The sequence below is a fragment of the Nipponia nippon genome, unplaced genomic scaffold (genome assembly GCF_047370975.1).
Source record: "Nipponia nippon isolate SJK-2023a ecotype South Korea unplaced genomic scaffold, ASM4737097v1 scaffold_3, whole genome shotgun sequence".
NCBI classification, from domain to species: Eukaryota; Metazoa; Chordata; class Aves; order Pelecaniformes; family Threskiornithidae; genus Nipponia; species Nipponia nippon.
Genome location: NW_028262347.1, coordinates 75363882 through 75385915, shown reverse-complemented (window position 1 = coordinate 75385915; position 22034 = coordinate 75363882). Strand labels below are relative to the sequence as shown.

The 22034-nt window shown below is 41.0% G+C and overlaps 1 protein-coding gene across 1 annotated transcript in view; it reads left to right on the top strand.

The window, feature by feature from the left end:
• Positions 1 to 22034, top strand: part of LMNTD1 (lamin tail domain containing 1) — a 46232-nt gene that overhangs the window by 12808 nt on the left and 11390 nt on the right. Inside the window, exons 4-8 of the mRNA XM_087767315.1 lie at positions 1798 to 1917; positions 3209 to 3426; positions 4737 to 4909; positions 5319 to 5347; positions 11639 to 11733. Of these exons, the coding sequence (XP_087623441.1) occupies positions 1798 to 1917; positions 3209 to 3426; positions 4737 to 4909; positions 5319 to 5347; positions 11639 to 11695 (597 nt within the window). The 3' untranslated portion in view covers positions 11696 to 11733. The remainder of the gene's footprint in view (positions 1 to 1797; positions 1918 to 3208; positions 3427 to 4736; positions 4910 to 5318; positions 5348 to 11638; positions 11734 to 22034) is intronic.

Sequence of the window (22034 nt, the reverse complement as noted above, 5' to 3'; positions counted from 1 at the left end):
CTCCTCTGATGTTGTGCCAGAACTATATGTTAAAAATTCAGTGCATGGGCTGCTGCTCTTCAAAAATTACTTCCCCTCCAGCTAGTTCAATGATGTATCTTGTTGCCAGTTTGAATAAGAGTTAGAGAGGTAGGTAGGATCTAAGATGCAAAGAGTCAGATGACTTCATCGTACCCCAGAAAAGCTTTAAATAGAAAACAGCAAATATATGCATCTGATATCCATGGTAATGAAAAAGACTTGAACATGTGAACTAAATGTCACCAAGGCTCAGTTGCAGGTGTAGCTGCGGAACGTCTGCTGGTGTCTGCATGCGGCCTCCAGCAACCTCTGGGATGTACCCACACTCAGAGCAGGTACAGCCTTTGCTGTAGCAGGTAAAGATGCTGGCTGCTTGGCTGGCTGCAAGACACCTTGCAGATCTCCCCAGAAACTGTTTCCTCTTAGTTGGCTTTGACACACCAACCATTCCCACCCACCCCAGAAGCAGTCCTTTCTGAAGTGCTCTGATCAGTGCTGAAGCCTCTGACAAGGTTGCTGTTCCCATAACCGTTAAAGGGCTCTTGGGTGAACAACTGACTGAGGTAGAAGGTCTGCCACAGCTTCTGCTTCGGTGTAGAAAAGCAGAAAATTTCTGCTGGTTTATTAATTTCAAAGGGTCGTATTCAGCCTGCCAACTCTTGCATCTAAAATTCATGTACAATAGTGTCTGTGTCAGACAGCCAGCTAGGGAGGACTTCCAGGCCCCAGCTCCCTGGGAGAGCAACAGATGAACCAAGGCAAAATGCTCAAGTTAGATGCCAGTGTAGATGGTTGGAATATGGCCTGAAGACTCTTTTACCACTGGTGCTTTTTTCTTTTTTTGAGATGAAAACTGGGGCCTCACAGAATAAAAGGAGGCAAAGCCCATGTTCATCACCAAGCTCAATGCAGCCCTGTGTGAGCACCCTTACAAGAAAGCTGGAAATGCAAGCTGGCGGGGGCCCAGAAGAGCCACAGTCAATGCTGTCTTCTGGTGTGTGTGTGAAAAAGCCACAAATAAACCTTGGCAGAGTGCCGTATGGTGAGCACTTTCGGAAGAGAGCATTTTATTTTTTTCAAGATACTTCTTTAAAGTTGAATGAGAATTGTTTTGGCTCCCAGGAAATGGTTGAAGCCATTTTCTCAGAGATGGCAAATGCCAAATCCTTTAGGAACACCGCTTGCAAAAGCGTGTTGTGGTTGTCTTATGTAAGACAAATGTTTTCATAACGGGTCCTTTTGCTACTTTGTTAGTGATAAAGGTCACAGATAATTGTGTTCGCTTTATAAAGCACAACGCTGTTAAATCTTTTGTATAAGGATAAAAGTACAAAAAATTTCTAGTCTCCAGTAGAGACAGCTTCTCCCTGAACAGAGGGAATCCAGAACCAAGCAGAGACTGGAATTTTAAAGCCGATATCACAGATCTCTTCCAATGCCCCTGGTAATTCAGAAAATAAAAGAAACTGCCTATTTTTAATCTTACTCTCAGCAAGGCAGACCAAAAAAACCAGGATTTACTATCACACCTTGAAAAATGTGCCTTTGCTAATCTCTGTTAATCCACAGGAGAGGTACTTGAAAATAATCACTATAACTAAGCTGCGAGTCTTGAAATATAGTTCTTTCGGCTTTGATTTCACAGATCAAATAGTGACCAGTGTTACAAAAATCAAAAAGGAAGAGGAAAACCTGATGTTTTTACTGAGTTCTTATATTGCATAAATATCCAGGAGCCATTTTGTCTTTAATCTAATGGCTGCTTGATCTTTGCAGGTTTGGGCAGCAGATGCTACAGTGCTTCACAAACCTCCCTCAGATTTTCTTTGGAAGGACCTGGAGAGATTTAGGACAAGCCTTGACTGTGCTACCATTCTCTGTGAGCCTAGTGGTCAAGTGAGTGCCCTGAGCAAAATCACTGCTTTTCCTTACCCCAGACAGCTCTATTGCTGGACTTTCTTCAGAGATTTAGGATCACATTGTTAATGTCCTTGTAGAATCAAGCACAAGCAATTCAAACACAGCAAAGCTGTGATCTCTCTCTGTTAACCTTACTTCAGTGTGGATGTTAATTATTAGGATCTGAAGGGCTGAAGAAAAACATCAGATTGATGATACCGCTTGCTGAATGAAAGGCTAATGTCCTCACAGCAATTGAAGCAGGGGCTCCACAAGTGTGAATTGCCAGCCCACTGTCCTCTTCCACTGTGCTTCAGCCATGAAAGATCCAGCTATGCCCAGGGCTATTCAGCCCATGGCTGCCCATTAGTAACTGCCATTGGCTTGGCAACTGTGTTGAATATTTTTAGGCAAACTTCTGTTGACTTGGAGCCCAAGATAATTTTTTACCCTATAGTTGTCCAGTGGCAGCTATGGTTTTGGTCATTTTTAGCTAGACAAACTCGAACTAGTGACAATATGGAAAAGACCTGTGATTTTCATAAACAATGTAAGTTATACAGGTTCCCCAAGGTAGCATAATTTACATCTTACAAACTGTTAAGTGAATGTTGACTTTTGATCTCACCTTTTCGCATTTACTCCGCTTCTAGCTCAGTTTGGCCATACTTGCTATTATATCAGTGCCAGGGAATCAGAGGCTGAAAGGGAACTTGAGATGTGATTACCTCTGCCAGGATTGCTCCTGGCTGTGGCTTGCCTAGGTAGTTCTGGAAGACCTTCAGTAACGGAGACTCCACCCTGACCCCAGGCAATCTGCTTTAGTGCCTCACTCTCTACATGCTTAGAAAAGCTTTCCTAGCGCCTAAACTGAACTTTTCCTACCTCAGTTTTAGTCCTTTCCTTCTTGTCCTATCCACTGTGGACATGGAGAACAGATTGCTTTTTCTTCCTTCAGCAGCCTTTGACATACTTGCAGAATTGTCATGTCCTCTTTTCTCTCCTTCTTTGTCTGGTTTACTTAATTGGAGCAGTGGAATTTCAAGACTCTTAGATGATGAATCTACCCTAAATACATTTAAAGACTGGAAATGGATTTTAAAGACCAAAGAAAAAAATCTGGAATTTGGTGGTTGCCATTAGTATTTATCTTTCAAAAGATAGATGACTCAGAAATACATTGGAGCCCCTAGCTCTTTAGCCCTTCCCAGTTTGTCTACAACAAACAACTATCTTGATGAAAAAAATGCAGAATATAAATAAGCAGTGATATGTTGGGTTTTTTTAGGCTGTGGCTTGGTACACTCCTCTCTACTGGAACAGAAGGCAAGGATGGGTGGCAAAGGAGCAAACTGAAAACATTGAGAATGTGGTTACATCAACTTTCTCAAAAACAAAGCAAAAAGAAGGATGGGAAAAGGAACAGGAATTCAAAATAACTGATACAGAGTGGAAGAGGGCTGACCCAGGGCAAACAGGAAAAAAAAGACAAAGCTTCATTAAAAGGTATCTGATGTTCATTGAGTGTACTCTGTAATTACAGCATTGTGCCAGACTGGCTTGTTAACCGAACACTTTTAAATGAGCATCTTGGTAAGCAATTTTTGCAAAGCTTTGGAATTTGGAAAATAAGAATTAACCTTAACCTTCAAACGGGAATCGAGCCCAGAACTCCTGATAGGAGTGCATTCATTGTCAGTCAAGACTAAGTGGAAAGTAAAATTCAAGTAAAATTCTTCTTAAAACATGAGTTATTGTTACATATTACCCTTTCACACCCAAGTGTTTGGATGGCACCATGCAAAGTCCATGAGCTGGAAAACTTTCAGCCAAAAATATTGATGTTCACAGAACTATTCACCTTTTTCTTGAGAACAAAGGCCTGAACATGGTCTTCTCTCAGACCACTGCACTTTGAACTGAGCTAGGGACTGGTAACCATTGCTTTCTAAATTACTTCAGAATTGTCTTCTAACCTTTGTATCAACTTAAACTTGGCAGCACTATGAAAAAGTGTGGTTCATTGGTGTAGCTGTGGACAGTTTAGATTGTGCACCAAGGTCTCAGTCAGGAATGCCCGAGCTGAGCCATTGACTGTTTTGAATAAGGCATGTAATATTGGTGGTTTTTTCTAAGTCCCCTCCAGAATATTGGTTCCAGGGGCTTTTGAGCCAGGTTCACAACAGAAAAGAATGTGCGGAGGAGTTGATGTATTCCAAAAACAAAGGATTAGCCAATCTGGATATATTTTCACAAAAAAAGTGGGTGACCCTTCTCATATTTGGGTCATTGCTCTTCTCTAAATTTCTTCTCCAGACTGTGGCTGAAGATGTTCAGAAGATAAATGGTTTTCAGCACAGGTTAAACTGGCTGTTCTTTGCAAGCTTTGTCCTTAAAAATGGCTAAATCACTTTTGCTCAAACTCTCCAAAGAAACTAAGTCAGAAGCAGGGAGAAATTATGTAAAAATTCAGTGCAAAGAGTTCAAGTCTGGCAGAACTATAACCAATGGCAAATAGTAAATTATAGTGTGATATGTCAAACAATATAAAAGTTGAAGTTCTTCCACCTTCAGCTAAATACAGAATGTGTCAAATATATGTGCGCTGTTTGTTAGGTATATCGCATAAATTTAATGTATTTGTGCAGTAAACGCAGTAAATCTATGCAAAATACAATAATGAATATGATAATGCAATACAATACATAATGCAGTAATAAATACAATATATATTTTTTTTATATCCTGTGCACATACATGTATGTGCAAAACGTGTGAAATACATGCAGTAAACTTAATTGAATTTCTGTTTACAGGGAAAAAAAGACCTCTGCATCCCTTTTCCCTAATCAGAGTGCCTGGTGCCAAAGTCCAAACTCTCCCACACACCCTCACTTTTCTCTGGTTAGACCATTAACCATGGGGAATGATGGCAGCAGTCTGTGCAGGCAGTCCCGGTGTCAGTCATCCCGGCCTGACCCTGTGCCAGGTGAGTTCAATGGCAGATGCAGTATATGCTGTAGCACGCACAGTGGCAACGGGGTGGATTTTCTGACACAAATAGCTTAGGGCTTAGAATACATATGTGTTACCACCTCTTATTTCTATAGCAGTGATCTGCAAACTTTTTTAATTGTGCACCCCTATCAGTAAAAAATTTTTGAACCCACACTCCCAATATGTGTACATTTATTTATTTGTAAATTATATACATTTACTACTGCAATAATACATTATGTACATTATAAAACTTACACACGAACAGAAATTTAAAAGGATAAGATAAACATGAAAAAATACTATTTTAAAAGTATTTTTAAATTTAATGTTATTTCTTAATACTACAAAAATATTTTCTTCCCACACCCCAATGGATTTTCTTGCACTCCCCCTGGAAGACCACTGCTGTATAGAACTGCATATGTTGGTAAGATGTGAGGAGGCTGTTGTTACTAGTACCGATGCATTTAGGAAATGAAACAAATATTAGGAATCAGTAAGAGAAAGAGACACTTAGAGTGGCTGTGAATTGTTAATTAGGCAGTGGTCACAAAGTCAGTGTGTAATTCGGGTACATCAAACCCAGAAAGCTGTTGACATGCTGGAAGGAGTTCAGAGGAGGATGACAGAGTAAAAAGTATCTGAAGAGACTGATTCATGAAGATTAAAAAGAGATAAATGTGTGTTGGACAAGCAAGGCAATTGTTGTGCAAGGGGGTTCAAGCATCGCAGCCAGAGAGGAAACAGTCTTAGATCCAGGAAACAGAACTAGAAGGAATAGGACCAAGTGAAACACAGGAAGACTTAGGTTGAATATGTAAATAAAAAGGAGTTTTAATGATCTATAGTATAGTCTTCCAGTCGTGCTCGTTGCTTCACTCACTATTTTAAATCACGGGCAAGTTTTAAGTGCTCAGCTGCCATTAATTTTAAAGTGACTAGGTATCCAGCTCCTGAAGACAGCTTTGTAACACTCGTTCTTTCTTTAGTGAACATTTAAAACCAGACTGGTCAAATTATTTGAATATAGTAAGGAGGTCACCCTATGACTGGCATGGATACGTGACTGCGCAGTTGTCAGGAGTTTTTCCCCATTTCTAAGAGTGCCAGCCTAGGAAAAACCTCTCAGCTTGAGCCAGTTTATGCACCTGCTTAACTTTACACACCCAAATAGTAATCCTGGAGCCAGGGAGGACTGTCAGGAAGATCCTTCTCAACTGTTAAATCCAGGCAAAGCAGCTTAAAACCTGATGGAGTCAGTTGTAATAGACCTAATTTCATGGTTTGTTTCCTGCTCTGTCTTAATCACTGGTAGCATCAGCTACTGGGTGGCTATTTTGTGTAATCCTGGTTTGTCTAATTTGCTAAAATTTAGTTTGTCTTGTTCTGTGTCACTCTGGTGTTCTGAAGAGCTTGGTCCCCCATATCTGTTCTGCTAGTTTCCTGGACAGGGAAAAGCTGGGGACAGAAAGGGAATCGGCACCTGCCAACTGGGGGTGCTGGTGGCATCAGAGGTTGTGTTCACATGAGTAAGTGCTGTGGACAAATAGAAGCAGGTCTGTAGAGCAAACCCCTTGGTGCTGCAGACCTGGCATCCACCCTGTACACATTTCAAACATGATTTACTTTGTCCCAGCTCTAGGCTGGTACAACAGGCCATGAGGGGGCACCTACTTTTGCACAGTGTAGGTCCTTTTTGGGTATGCAATTTCCCGGGCTGCTGTGCAGCCCACTCATGCTCACCACTGGACTGCACAAAGTGGTTTCTGTCCAAATACCTGCTTGCAGCCCGAGTGCTTGAGGTTTGACTCCAGAGGACATCATCTGACTTGGTTTCATTCAAGAGGAAGCCAGCTTGTGCACTTGATAGGGCTCCATGGTGTGAACCTGAGTACAGCGAGTAGGGGGAGTGGTGACTCCGCTCCACGGGTGCCCTCCTCTTTGGACCCAAAGTGCTATGGACACATGCAGGACATCCCCCAGTGCTCCTCCCTAGCCAAAGGGAGTTTGCTGCATGCAGTCCTCTTTCCTACGTTCCCATCTTTTGTCACGTCTCCGCAGATGGAGGTTGATGCTGTTGCCACGAGCTACATTTGGTTTCAGTTTTCAAGATTTTTTTCCTTGCAACTGTTAAGACTAAAAACTTTTTCAATAAAGTATGCAATATGAAACCAAAACAAAACACCTCTGAGACTGTAATGCAATCACATTGTTCCAGGACCCAGGGCTGCAGGCACAGAGAGACGGCCTGCCTGCAAATTTATTTCCTGAGCGTGGGAACTCTTAAGGCAGAACTCAAAGCTAGGTGGTCTGTCATGCATTAAATATATCTGATTTTCTGTAGGTTTTCACATGCAACCTGCATACCTTCAGTCTCTCTTTCTCAGATCTTTGCAAAAGATAATTCAGCTCTATTTACTAATGGTTCATTTGCAGTTCTTTTCACTGCTGAATTATGAAATTATTCCTCTTAATATTGCCAGGAAAGTTAATAATATCCAAGATCTCAGATTAAAAATTAAATATGAGTATAACCATTATTTTCCAATGATAAATATTCATGTGTAGTGCCTATTACTGCTGGATTTTTCCAGAAACGAATACATAGAGAGATGTAAGCATCATTCTTATTTTATTACAGTGCAAAAATTACAAGTGCTTTAGGCAGATTTATACAAGTATGCCGCCAGACATTATTACTGATGGTGGTGGAATGATGATTTTCAAATATGTGATGGAATGATGATTTTGAGATGTATGACTACTTTCTCTTTTTCTTCTTTATTTTTCTTTCCTTGCTTAAAGTTTTTTAACTAGCAGGTTTATAACTGACATGAACAACTGGGGTCCACAGTAATATGCATAAATACAGTCTTGCTTAGGTCCTGGTCCAAGAAAGCTTCCCTATTCTGTAAGGACTCTTCAGTTTCTTCATAAACGCGTCACAATATCAGAGACTTACAGAAATCAGTATTGTTAACTATTTGTTTTCCTCTGCAAACACACCTTTGATCACTATTGTCTTTAAATATGGATAAGTATTTTCCTAATGCCATAATACAGCAAAGTTAGGTCAATGTCTTTGAATCGAATTAGTGATTCAAAGTATTTTTGCATTTTCCTCTCAGATACTTAGTTTTGCTTTTCAAACTCAGTTTAGTATATGTTCATATTTTAGAAGTACAAAGGTCCACTCAAAACTGCAAAGAGATGGGCCTCACACTGTTTGATGGTATTTGCTTATTAGCTGAAAGTATTTAGTTTCTCATACATCGGTTGTATCCTTTCTAGCTCCTAGCTCTCCTCTATAATAAACAGTATCTTTCCAGTGTCTTTTTGGGGGATGTTAATGGCAGCAGTCCACAATATCCCAGTACAGAACAAAGTGTGTTTAGTGGCACGATGGTGTTTTGAGAACTGTTTGCCTCTTCTCTCCTCATGCAGTTCAGCATTTTACCTTCCTAGCTGCTACAGAACAGGATTTTCATTTCCCAGTTCCAGTGACTTCTGTGGCTTTACTTTTGAGTCGTCGTAGTTGATAAGATGATGGTAGGGTGCGTGGTGGCTGTTCCTTTCAGCACATACCCATCCATATGAAATTTTAACTGGCACCTTGCTGTTTGTCTGCTTTGCCTTCTGAGCCCCTCCTGAACCTCTTCTGAACAGTTTTCTTTGGTGCTGACAAGAAAAGACCTCACAAGTTATTTACAAATGGTTTCACTTCATTTCTTGCTATTTTTACTTTATAGTCTTTTTTTATTAATTGTTGAACTGTCTGTTTGGTTTCCTCTTTACCTAAGTATCCTCATTTTCTTCTCAGACTGAGAGATAGGAGCGGAAAAGCTGCTACTGCCATAGGTCACAGAGTTCAAGCCGAGCTCCTACCTCCCATTTTCCTCAGAAATGCATCACTCTGGTGATGGCATTTTTTTGTTGTTGCTGTTGATGAATTTCACTCTGAATCAAAATGCTCAGCTGTGAATTTTGCAAGGAGTTTAAAAATACCCGTGGAGCATATTGTGAAGCGAGCATTTTGAAGCTTCAGCCAGAACCAATGAGTTTTGTCAATCAGATTGTTTCCCTGTTGCTGAGGAACGCTAATTAAGCTTTCAGTGGCAAATTGAACCTGCAGACAAGGAACATATTTAGCACACATTTTCAGTGAAAAGGAGCCAATTCCTAACATCGTCTTCTCTAGCAAGTAGATAAAGCCTGTTAGCTTTCTGTTCTTCCCACTGGTTCTCAGGAGTGTTGTCCCAGAAACTGAGAGTTGAATGAGATGAGATGCACTCATATCATGATGCATTTGCTTTCTTGACTTGTCCCAAGGACTTCCATAGCATACGGGACTGCCCATGTAATTTCTAGTTAGCAGTGAGAAATGGTTGCAGATTCATTTCTTTTCTCATAGGGCGCTGACATATTATGGACAAGGCCAAGCAATTACATTGGCTGTTATAAATTATGTTACACAAACACACAGATGCACTTTTTGAGTAGAAAGAGGTCAAACAAGATATGACAGTGATATCCCATGGTAAGAAACTAAGTCAGCTGCCTTCTCCAGTAGGTCAGTTGACCAGTGCAGATCAATGAACTGTTCCTATCATTACTAAGACACAAAGCGAAGCATCTCAGCTTGCTTAACACAGTGTCATTCGCTCTGGCTGACAGCCAGGTGCTCCAGTAGTCTGCACCTTTGCATGAATTTATGTGCTCTCTGCCAGCTTAAGTTCTTCTGTAGCCTTCAAAACCTTAAAATAACTTTTCAGTTTCTCGCTGATGCAGATTATTTCATAGAATAGCATCATAGAATTGTTTAGGTTGGAAAAGACCTTTAAGATCATAGAGTCTAACTGTTACCTGGAATTCCAAGGTTCTGTGGTGCTGAGGAAGAGGACGGTCCCGTAAAAGAGACCACTCTGGTGGCAGAAAGCTATCAAAATATCCTGACTTAGTTTATTAGGTACCAAATGTTGTACCATCATTTTACGAGAAACACAGTAACTCTTGGTTTTTTATTACTGCTTTCTCAGCCGTGATATCTTATGACCTGACACTGTGTTTCCCTACCTGCCAGGCAGGACGCCAGTCTGTCAAAATTATTTTCTTATCTATTTGTTGTTTACTGCTTAAAAACTACTGATGTAATGTGCATTTGTGTATTTTCGGTGCTTCAGGAAAAAAACCAAAAGGTTATTCTGACCCAGAATTTTCGAGGAGGGAAAGTCTTGGGAAAGTCAAGGGGATATATAAAAACTCTCTGTGGCCAAATATGGAAATTGTGGAAGGAATTAAAGATTATTGCCCATGTCTTCAAATAATATAAACAAGCACGACTCTTTCAACTCACCTCCTTCCATCATGGTCAAATAAATTACATTATGAATACTTCAGCGCCACTGAAAACAAATTGAAGATTTATCCATGGTTCTGTTGAGAGAGAGAGGAGGTGGCGCTCAATAAGAGGCTTTCTTAAGACTGTAGGAAACCCAAATATCTCTGCCATTTTTGATGTGGGTGACCAGAGGTGAGAGTAGGGTGTGTGTAGCAAGCTCTCCTGTGAACTGCCTCAGAAAGTCAGTAGCGCTGACCTGCTTGGCATTCATTAGCATCACTTCCCAGACAAAACATTGTCACCATGGTGAGATATGCTATCACATTTGGCACTTGCAAACTCTGGTTGCCACTGAGAGGAAAATCTGGAGATCTGCAGTGCCTTTGAGATGTGAACATTTCTAAGCACACAAGTCCTCTGGAAATATCAGCAGAGATGTCTGAATGAAAAGTACATTTATTGCCCTTTGCTTTTCTTGCAAGCTGATCTCGATGGGGAAACTGAGGTTGCAAGTGTCAGGTTGGCCTGTGAAAAAGCAATTCTCTCCTGGATAATTTTGGCAGAACAACCTGACCTTCAAGAACCATGACTAAGGATGACCCTTTATCTTCTTGTTGCCCATTACAACATGCAGTCTGTGACCAAGTCATATAATGGAGTGATAAAATGAAGTCCAGAGATTCACTTTTGAAAATTGCTCTCATGTAATAATAATACTCAGCACTTAGGGAATCTCCAAGTGAACTTGCTTAAAGGTGGTGTTCATGTCAGTAGAAATGTGGAGTCATTTAAAAGCTGATTCTATGGTAAAAGTATGCCCAGGTCTGAGGTTAGGTTTGAACACAGCTCAAGGAACTGACAGAAATCTAGGGTCAAGAAGTGAAAAAGCTTGTTCCCTCCCTGCCAGGAATGTATGGAGAACTGCAGGCCATGAAAACAGGGAGCCAAAGACTTGATGATTTTTGCAGTGAGACTTTTGGAGATGGTGTAAGGCAGATAGTCTGAGAGCATCAGCTAGAGGGAAAGTGACAGTGAGGAGGAAAATTACATGATCTCCATTCAGAGGATGCTAAGGGTTTGGAGACGTACAAGTTGTTCATGGACAGCCAGTGCAACTGTGATTTTGGCCAACCAGTGCTTGCTGAAATCCAACTGAACTGAGAGTCTGCAAGAGAGAGTTTGATCCTTTAAAGTAAAGGTATCTTAGTGACAGCTAGTGACCTTGTGTGTGATTGTATATTTATCCCAATATGGCTTTTATTTAAAATGTTCTTCCATAAGGTCAGAGGAAACAGAGAGTTTTTGTTAGCGTGCTTGTTTCCTAAACTGACTTTCTTTTTAAAGTAGGTATGTGGAAATAATGACTGTTGTCATCAACAGGCACTCTGTATGCGGGAACTAGCCAGAAGAAAAATCCTTCAGTTCCCAGCTGTGTGAGTGGGGAAAGCAGAAGAAGGCCTACTCGGTCAGCAGGGGTGAGTAGAGTTGCCACAATTCAGTTTTCAAAATAAACAAACAAAAAAACCAAAGAAAAGTACAGCAGATTTAAAAAAAAAATTCAGAATACAAGATTTTTTTTATTTTGTTGGATTCTTTTAGTCGTCTTTCTGTGAGAAAGACCTATGCCAGACCACAAATACAAAGCATCTGGATTCAGGCATTGCATCTAAGATCATAGCTACACGTTTCTAAGTCTAGAGAACTTTATGTTTGCATCTTGGGTTTCTTTAAGTTGGAATCTATTTACACTATTACTTCTAGAAAAAAGAAGATTTAAGTGCATACCCAGACATATTTTTTAATCTATTTGAACACTCTTTTGCTTGCATTACCCTACCTAAAGACCTAGAATCCAGGGTCAGTAATGAAGCCCTCATATGTAAATACGTAGACCCTCAAACTTGAGTTGTTGCAACTCCCTCTTTCAAGCTTCTTGATTTCTAGACTCGTGCCCAGGAGCTGGTTGTTTGATTTTACTAAATATCAGTTGCATGATTCATTGTAATGCAGAATATTTTCTCTATATTTTCATTTGTACTACAAAATATCATTAGATATGCGGATGTTGGAAATGTCTGGCGACATGTTAAATATCATTCCAGTTTCCTGTCTCTACTTCATAGGTTCTGTTACAAAAGCCATCAGAATTGATGGATTTTGTCCATCAAACAACTTGTATATACAACTTATTATTATTGCCATAATTATTAAATTATGCAACATGTATTGATGTTACTTACAATGGTTAATGTTCTCCAAGGTGCTATATACATTTGTATATATAAGTAATAAGAAGAAAAAGAATAGTCAGCCTATCTGCATCAGGGAGAAGTAAAGAAGAAAAGAAACTGGAGGATTATTGCTGGGCCTATCCGCTCACTGTATACATGAAGTGGGGCTCTTTGCCCAGGTACAGACTTAAACAAATAAATACATCAGTGCTACAGTTTTGCCTTATGTAAAATGATAGTAATAACACGTATCTCCTAGGGGCAGTGTGAGTCAGCAGTGTTTGAAAATAGGCTTTTCTATCTTTAGATGAGAGGCACTTTAGAAGTGCAATGAATTAGTGTTTTTCTCAGTGACACTAGATAAATGCTTTTTGATTAAGAATCCCACAGTTCCTGGGAAACTTGCTGAATTAAAGTGACCTGCACGCTCAAGAAAACCATGACCAAGTAACTTGCTTTCTAATCTCTAGGTTTGCTACATGATAGTCAGGGTTTAGTGGAACTATTGCAATAGCCAGAGACAACTATGTGACATTTTACAGCTTTATGGGGAGGAAGCCCTTAGCACTATGGGCTTGATGCCGGTTCACATTGTGAAAATTTCACAGCTCAGAAAACAGCTCATCCCGTGACCTGTAATGTTATCAGCAGGAACTAACCCTCTGCACACAGTTTTCTCAGAGCCAACAGAAACAAGGATGTTTGCTTTATTTTCAGCAAAAGAGATTTAAAAGAATACTTCAGATTACAGTATGTTAAAAGTTTGGCTTGACACTAAGGTAGCTGACTTGTAGCAACTCATTAAACCCTGGTGTCACAGCTGTGCTGCAGAGCCCTAAAAATATATCTGCTTCACAGCTGAGTCAAGCTTTCATTCAGATATTCCTTATAAAATCCTTTTACTGATAGAATTATGCTTTCAGTCAAGCCAGATTGTCAAGAGCACTAGCTTAAATCCCAAGAGAAGCTCTCATTTGGGCTGGCCACTTGCCCATTTTGCCATGAAGAGGTGTCCAAACCAGCTGAGACAGAGAGAAGCAGATCTATAAGTTCTTGCACAGGGTGAGAAACAACAGAGCAGCTCAGTTTACTGCAGCTTAAAGGACCGTGGGAGGTGTGTACAGCTTCTGAAAGTGAAGTGCATACAGCACCCGTGAAGACAGGGTAACTCAAGTGTAGCTTTGCAGTGTGGCCTCTCATGCATAAGCAAATCCACACGCTAATTGCCTTGTAGAATAAAGATAATGTTATATATTTTCCTGCTAGTGATTGTTATAGACAGCTGTTCATGATTTTCCCAAATGCTATATGCATTTGTAGTGCTGTAAAAATGATGATTATTAAGACGACATTTGGGTGTAAGGTCTTTTGACTCACTGCGGTCTTATGTTCTTATCAAAACAATTGTAATGCTCATGTAGTCCTAACTTCTCAGTCATGAAACCGCATAGTTTTCCGCATATGCAGGAAAACCGCATAGACAGGAGATTCTGAGAGACACCAGAGACGGATGACTCCAAAGTTTTGGTCCCATATAAAGGTAGTTTCAACATGGGAAACTGGAATAGGTAAAATTAAATCACTGTATGCATACTATATGGATAGTCTTATTCCAAAGTAGAATGCCCTTTTTCTGGCTTAATCTGTTTTGCTTTCAAAATGACATAAGCTAAACAAGAGAAAAAAAATCCCTCTTATTTTGAATGGAATATCTATAGAGGCAGTTAAATCTCTGTGACCTCAGTGGTATAACTATACTGGTAAGTTTTCCCATACAGACCGCTTTAATAAACACCTTCACAAAGTATCCTATAGACATGTCTGCTACTATATATTAATTGTAGAGGAGTATCTGTGAGTAGGAACTGAGCTCAGATAACTCAACAATGACATTAAGCTCCTGGTTTCCTGATGAAATGCATCTCAGATTGGTACTGAGTGCTACCTGATATTGAGAGGAACTGAGCTTCCTTCCAATTCCCAGTAGACAGTAATTGCCAACACAATAAATGGGTTTGCTATCTTAGTAGAGAAGCAAAAAATGGAGCGGGAAAGGACTAACATCTGGCCCCCTCTGGCTCCAGGAGGAGGCGTTTCTGAAGCAAGATGGAAGTACCATGTTGGGATGGAGTGAGGAAGCTTGCAATAACCATAGGCTTGAAAAATTCACTTAGGAACAATGCGCATATGAGGATCCCATTTGCCTCCCCAGTTCAGCCCATCTCAGAGAGATATTCACATCTTAATATGTGCTACAATTTTACTTTTCTCTAGGAGGAGGAAATGCATATCTAGTGAACAGTAGGATTTTCTGGGGTGTGGTATCCAGTCACCAGCTGTTAGGAGGAAGGAGACACGGCAACTTGTAAGACATCTGGTTGGCTTAAAAAGGAATAACTTGTTGGACCTCAAACTTTCAGCTTCTCAAGACAGGAGAAGAGGCATCAATCTGGTTCAGGTGTTTCCTAAGCAGAAAAAAAACCAAACCAAACCATACCAACATCAATCAGTCTGCTGCTTGCTACTCATCACATTCCTAAAAAAACATTAATTCCTTTCTCCTTTACCTTTGCTACTAAGCACTTCCTGAGTGATTTTGGTTGTTCTTGAATTGGGTTTTTCATAGCATTTCATGTAAGGAAAATCTGATTGCAATAATCAAGAGGGTTTACCCTTAGGGCTAATTGACCAAAATGTGCCTTTTTTCTAGATGGAAAATGGACCATTTCCGTGCCAAATAAGCATTGGGAAAGCTTAGGATATTTAAGAAGTGACATTTGATTACTTGACAGGGCCAGATTTGAAGTGTAGCTGTCCATCGCAGTGCAGGTGTCTGCTTCATGGGTAAGAGAAAGCAAGACAGAGAGGGCAAGGCTGGCTGCCTTCCAAACTCTTCTGTGGGGCTCCGTGGGAACCAGAGGGTGGGAAAAGGGAGTGGCTTATCTGTGAGTCCGCATGTGGACTGCAGGGGTCGGGGCAGAAGGAGATGCTGCCTGACCTGGCCCTTTCTCCATCATAGCAGTCCCCACAATTCTTCTCATGAGGAGTCCTAGCGAACTGGTGCATATACATTTAAACCCCAGATTTCAAAACAGCAAGGTCCTGTGGTTGATAAGGAATCCTTTTGCCTTTCGGTTTGATTCTTCTGTAGTACATATTGTTATGTTCCAAGGTATTTTTTTAAACAATGAAACAGAAACAGTCCAAACAAGCTGGGTGCAGGCACACAGTCAATTGTCAGAATACTAGTGCAGAATTAATGTTGATATCCTCCTCACTGCATTTCAGGTCATCTGGAATAGCTCAGGAACAAGTGACACTCTAGATTACTGTTAGAAAGAAGATGGAGCAGGCAGTCTCTCCTGGTACCCTTTTGTTTTGTCATTTTCTTTCACTGCACTTCAAGTACCTTTGCAGTCATCCTCAGGGCTGAGACTAAATGGCTCCAGCAGTGGGGATGCTAATGACTAGGAGGATTTAATTGAAAAGGCTCTCTCACCTGTGTTTCAGCAGTGTGGATTGTTATGACCCAGTTGTCACAAGCAGATTGCAACCTGTGTGGGACATGTTCGTAGGTGTGTTCGTAGGTCTCGGTTTAGTCTCTAGTAGAGAAGCCACTGCTTTATGTGCTGCTACTAGCAATCCTGATAGCAAAGACAGAGACTGCATGGGCATAGAAAAGAAGCAAACCTGCAGGGCAGTTTTAAGACAAGTTAGATGGGTAGCATAAAAGCACTGTTTCTACTACTTATGCTGTGTTGTGGATTTATGAATTTATGAAGTTTAGTCTCCAGGGCTAGCAATATTGCTTCTTTTACAAGCTAAGTGAGTGTCAAGCACCCCAAAATAGACCCAGGTATTTCTAAAGATCTGTGAAGATAGGCTTGGTGTAATGTTATCCCATTCAGTTCTTCACACCCACCTGAGGCTTCTTTGGAATAAAGGATTCAAAAAATATTCCATAGGATAAACCAGGGTATTTCAAAACAAGGAAATTAAATCTGCACCTTATCTCTGACCCCCATATTCCCTACAGTTTACAGTTTTCATGGTGTGGAAATCCTCTATCCAGATTTATCCCATTTAAGCAATGTAGGGCAAGGCCACTCCATATTCTGTCTTACCCTTTAATGAAGGAGATTGTTTCAGAAAAAGCTCAAGTATTAGTTGAGGAAAAAAAGTAGTTCTGAAAAACAAGCTGATAGCATGAGGAGGGCTCAATTTCATTCTTAATCCTATGTATATATGTTACAGCTACAGGCAGCGCATCTGACCTGGCTACGGTATAGCTGCCCATCAGCCTCCTTACACGGTGGTTAGAAACAGCAGCACAGAACTGATGGTGTCCCAGGCGATGTTCGTGCGCTAACTGCCCTCTGACTTCAGGAGAGATCAGACAAGTTGTAAACAGGTCCCCTGGCTTGTATACAGGACTTGACAGAAATAAGGAGAAGGTGAACCTAGTGACTATTTAGTGGTTTTTAAATCTTACTAAGAGAATACAGTTATTCCCCTGGGAAGTTAACTTCAGGTTCCGTCTAAAGTGTTTCCACAGGAGACAGGAGAAAGCTGGATTTGTTCATGACAATATTTTAGTAGCTTGGAAAACGAGTGCATTAAACAGTCACTAGCAAATATGCTTGTTGGGTGATGTTGTATTCTTGCATGGAAGGGTGTGTGTGCACAGTAAGACAGGTGCAGGGGCCTCCCCAGCATCTGGGTACCAGTTCTTATGTCCAATATCATATCACATGCACCAGCCGTGTTTGTCCATGGGTTTGGGCCCTAAGCACTTCATTTTGCAGGAGTATAAGGTGCAAGTGCCAAACAACAGAAGCACAGACATGACTCCATTCTGGAATAAATGCACCGTCATGAGAGTGCACAGGCAACACATGGTGGATGGAGAGTGCCCTGTTTTCTTTTAGTCTGCCTCTTTTTCTGTTAAACAGAATACTTTGTGAATCACAATTCTGCTGCATGCTCCATCCAGGAGACGCTGTAACACACAGTGAACTCCCCCATGGACTTGAAATGAGTTTTAAAAATTTATTGCCCAATCTGTAGGTTGATATTACTGTGCGTAATCCCAGAGAGTTGGTACATGTCCATGTGTCACTGAATATTTTCTTTGGATAGAGCTCTGAAAGCAAAGTAGAATCACGTGCTATTTATATCACAGTTATTAGAAAGACAGCAGATGTAATAGAGCTTAGAAAGACAACAGGGGTTCCTGTGAATCTTGGGGCACTGTAGAAGCTTACTTTGTAACCTTGCTAAAAGAAAATGCATTCCCAAAACCTTACAAAAGGGCTGTGCTTTTGACAAATCCCCTTTTCTTCCCCACAGTGCTGAGAGGAGAGAAACTTTCATAACGACACTTAAAGCCAAAAAAAATTTGTCACTGGGTAGATCTTTACAGTTTCAAAGCTCAAGCCACAAACACTGAAAGGATGACTACACAGTAGTCCCTATATGTATTTTGTGAACTAAGTACATGCGCGCAGTGCACTACCAACTTCATCTGTTCAGCTCAGGGCCCATTTTTAAGTTGCAGTGGCAGTTTTAAGTGGGATGTGACTAAGGGGGGAAATAAGGATTCAGTTCTGATTATATTGCCAAAATGTCCTGTTGCATCCCACCAGGCAAGCCCAGAGCTTCCCAGTGTTGTGGTGGAACATTACTTAGGACAGTGAGATGCAAGTGCATAAACTGCTTGTAAAACAACTTTAAATGAAAATATATCCTTGGAGTTCAGTGGGGAGAAATTACATCTTATTCATGACTTTACTGAAAAATTACATTACACAGGAAAAGTTACATTAAGAGACTGTTCACATTGCAAACCGTGTGAGCAAAATCTTAGAAATGCCAGAATTAGGATGTCCTGTGCAACCTCAGTTTAGATCCCTAAGGAGTTACAGCTTCGCCCTCCACTCTGTCTTGTTCTGCTCTCGATGTACTGCGTGGTTTTTGCCTGGCCCAAGCTTTTGCTAGCAAGGCCCAATATCCTCCAGGTATGTTTTCCGGTATTTTTGACCAGATAATTCCTACCTCTGCTAGCTGGGTCCTTTCCTAGATTCCCCAGTTAGCTCCCCTTCCTTGTTTCTCACCACCGCTTTATCCAACTACTCCATCCTTCCATCCTCCTATGGGCAGTTACTGGCTCCTTCCCAAGTTTGGGGATCTTGGTCTCTTCCAACTCTTTGTTGTAGTCTCTGCCTTCAAAATATTTTGATTTACATCACATTTCTTACCAGCATTGGCTTTGAAAATGGTTTATGCAGAGGTGTACAAGGCCAGTAGCTGTGTGCACGTTGGAAATCCTGTGTGGTCCCAGAAAAGCGATGATGCAAGTTGCATTGCATCATCACTGGCAACCACTGAGAGGTCACTGTGCTGGCTAATGATAAAGACATAGGAATCCTCTGAAATTGTTGATCCGCTCTATCTTTATGGTGATTTGGTAAATTAATTGCTGAAAGCTTTGTTAGTTTATTTTCAACAGTCCCTTGAAGGGGATCAATATGACTCAAGCAATAGGAAGTGTATTATTTTTCATGCCTTTTTTGACTTTCAGAACATGGGATTTGCGTTCATCTGTTTTCTATCTGACTTGAGCAGATGTTTGCAATAGGATGACATTGGTGCCTTCTTCCATCATAACACCACTTAATTTTTGGTTTCCATTTATCCTAAAGTAACTGAACTGCAGCCTGTGAAACAGCTGGCAGGTAAATACACTATGTAGATAGCTTTATTTCATTAGCTGACATTAGGTTTTAAGGGTGCTGCGTTGTCATTTGCCTTCCTTGCAGCTGTTGTAGCATGTGCTGGACCAATTCACGGTGTATGCTGAATATAAGCATATCAAACGGCTGCAAGGTAGAAACTAGACAGAGGGTAGTTTCTTCCTTTTCTTTAATTATGAATTACATTTTGGAAAGATAGGTCCAAATCTGTCTCAGCTTTGGAAACAGTTCTTGCAGAGTTGTACAAGATCAGTACACGTGCTCACGTTCGAAATGACACGTGGGGCAGGAGGTGCTTTATAAGCCTGCAACATTGCATCACTGGCGTAGTGACCGTGGTGAGGTGATTGTGCTGGCTAATGATGATTAAATAAATTGTGAGCAGCTGTTTCTTTAGTCTGTGGAATTGCAAGAACAAGAGTGAGAGGGGCAGGCAGCAAACCAGAGCACGACTGTCACGACGCAAGGCAGGAAGTGTAAAGGACATGCAGTGTGCTCTCTGTACGGGCACAGGAACGGAGCCTGAGAGCTGGTTTTGAAAAGAATTGATTTTTTTTTTTTTTAATTGACGACACTTAATTTCATATTCTTTAGTTTTTCTCACTCGTGGGATTTTTTTGTTTGTTTGTTTTATTGTTTACCCACGCTGAGTCTTACAATCTAAACAGATTTTATCTAGTCACAGTAAAATCTTGATCATTCTCAGTTAGCTCTTCTGCAGACCCAATAATTTCCATCTGGAAAAGCAGTCAGTAATGAATTCAGAGTGCTGTGGTCAGATCTCCTGTCATTTCACTGCTTTCACAACACACTGCTACAGAACATTTAATGGCCCTCTATGAAGTGTTATTACAAATACATAAACCTAAACTTACAATTCAAAATAAATGAACTAAATTCTTTTGGTGGTGCAATATTATCAATCGTTTTAATTGTACAGGTTTGCCTTTCTAATTTTCAAAATTTGTTAAACTTCAGTACGTGCGAAACCCAGGGCTCCTCAGGGTTTCCAAGCTGATCTTCCTTGAGACTTTACTTTTATCCACAAAACAGAGAGAGCCTGAGAAATGGCAGGACAAGTTTCTTCTCATCATCTTGCCAGTGTGCTGAAAACTGTTCACGATACTTTCATCTCTGTGCCCTTACATTTGTAAGTGCCTCTGCTGAGAGTGTCAAGAGATAACAAATAATGCCGGTTGTATAGTCATTTTATTGAGGGTAAACAATGTCTCAGTAAGAGGGGGGTTAAGGGCAACTAATCATTCACAGAGGTCACCAAATAAGCACGTTACATCACATTTTCATAGCGCTGGGTGAGTTATTTGTTTTGAGTAAATTATCCAATAAACTTTGGCCTTGGCTGATTTCAGAACAGGCCCTAATTTTCACAAATATGTCAGCCACACAGATGAGTTTGCAATGTTTGCTATCAAGAGAATATTACAAATGCACTCGGTACAAATGCACTGGTACATTACCACGTACAATTTACAGGTAGTCTGTGAGCTTGCCCCTTTTATTCTTTATTCTCTAGGGAGCCAGATTGTTCATGTGAGTTTCGAGCTGTGATTGAACCTTTAAAAAAAAGTGGTGAGCAGCGATGAAGCTTTGGGGAGCCTAGGCAATACTGCAGTCTGTAGGGCAGCCATTCCAAGTTGGGGTAATTTAGACAGACTCCCTGACCCTGCCTTGTCCCAGTCCCCCATAAATCATGGCTGGGGCCTTTCCAGTCCCCCAGGCAGCGCTGAATTGAGGTGTTACAGGTGGCTGGAACTGGCAACATAAAGTGCTGGGGACTGGACAGAAATAGAGGTGGCAAGTTGGGTACTATCTGAGCTCTGGTCTGGAGGGTGGTGGGGAGCTTGAGAAGATACCTTCAGTTCCTCATCTTCCACTCCTCACTTCTGTGGGTATTAATGTGTAGTAAATCCTGCTCTGCATCTGGCAGCGTGAAGGTATAGTTGCCAAAATAGGATAAAGAAAAGCCTAGAGCAAAGGCACAAACCGTGCATCAGAAGTTGTGTAACTTCGGTTTCATTCAGTCCAAGTCTGATTTCTCATATTTGGAGTTGGCTGCAGCAGACCAGCTGATCAGGCAGCAGCAGATACATCACATCATATGCGACAACCTCAGTGGACTGCACATGCACAAAAAATGTCCTCATATGTTTTATGAGGTGAGTGAGCAATGCGCTATCAGACACAGCAGAAGTAACCCTTCCCACACAGTGTGCGCCATCACCTTAACTAGACATCAGGTCTCTTGATGCCCATTTGGTGCTTTTCCTGCAAAGCCCGGGGAAAGAGGAGAATTATGTTTTCTGGGGAAGCACGGCCCTCCATGTCTCCCCACGTAAGTACCTGTGCTCAACAGATACTAAGTTACATTAATAATTCATATAAAATCATGCAGCCTACAGAGAGTTTAAATTCATTCTCAACAGCTAATACTTTGTAGTGGTAAAAACAAGGCACAGTTTCTCTCCTCTCTTCTTTCCTGAAGGAAGCAGAACCCAAGGCTGTGTTTCTTGGCTGAAAACGGACTGACTTCAACGTACATTGTGTGCCAGCTGGGAGTCCGGCTCTGGGCTCTGAATTCAGCAGCTCCAGCCCATCTCTGAAAAAAGCTGCTTCTTCTGTCATGTACAAATTCTGCCTTATGTTCAATATATATAAAAAACAACCGTAAACTAACCGAACAGTGACCTTGACTGTAGCATCAGTTAAAGGAGAAGCGAAGAATTCCCCACAGCATGCAGCATCATTTATCAAGGCACGCTTCTATCGACCATG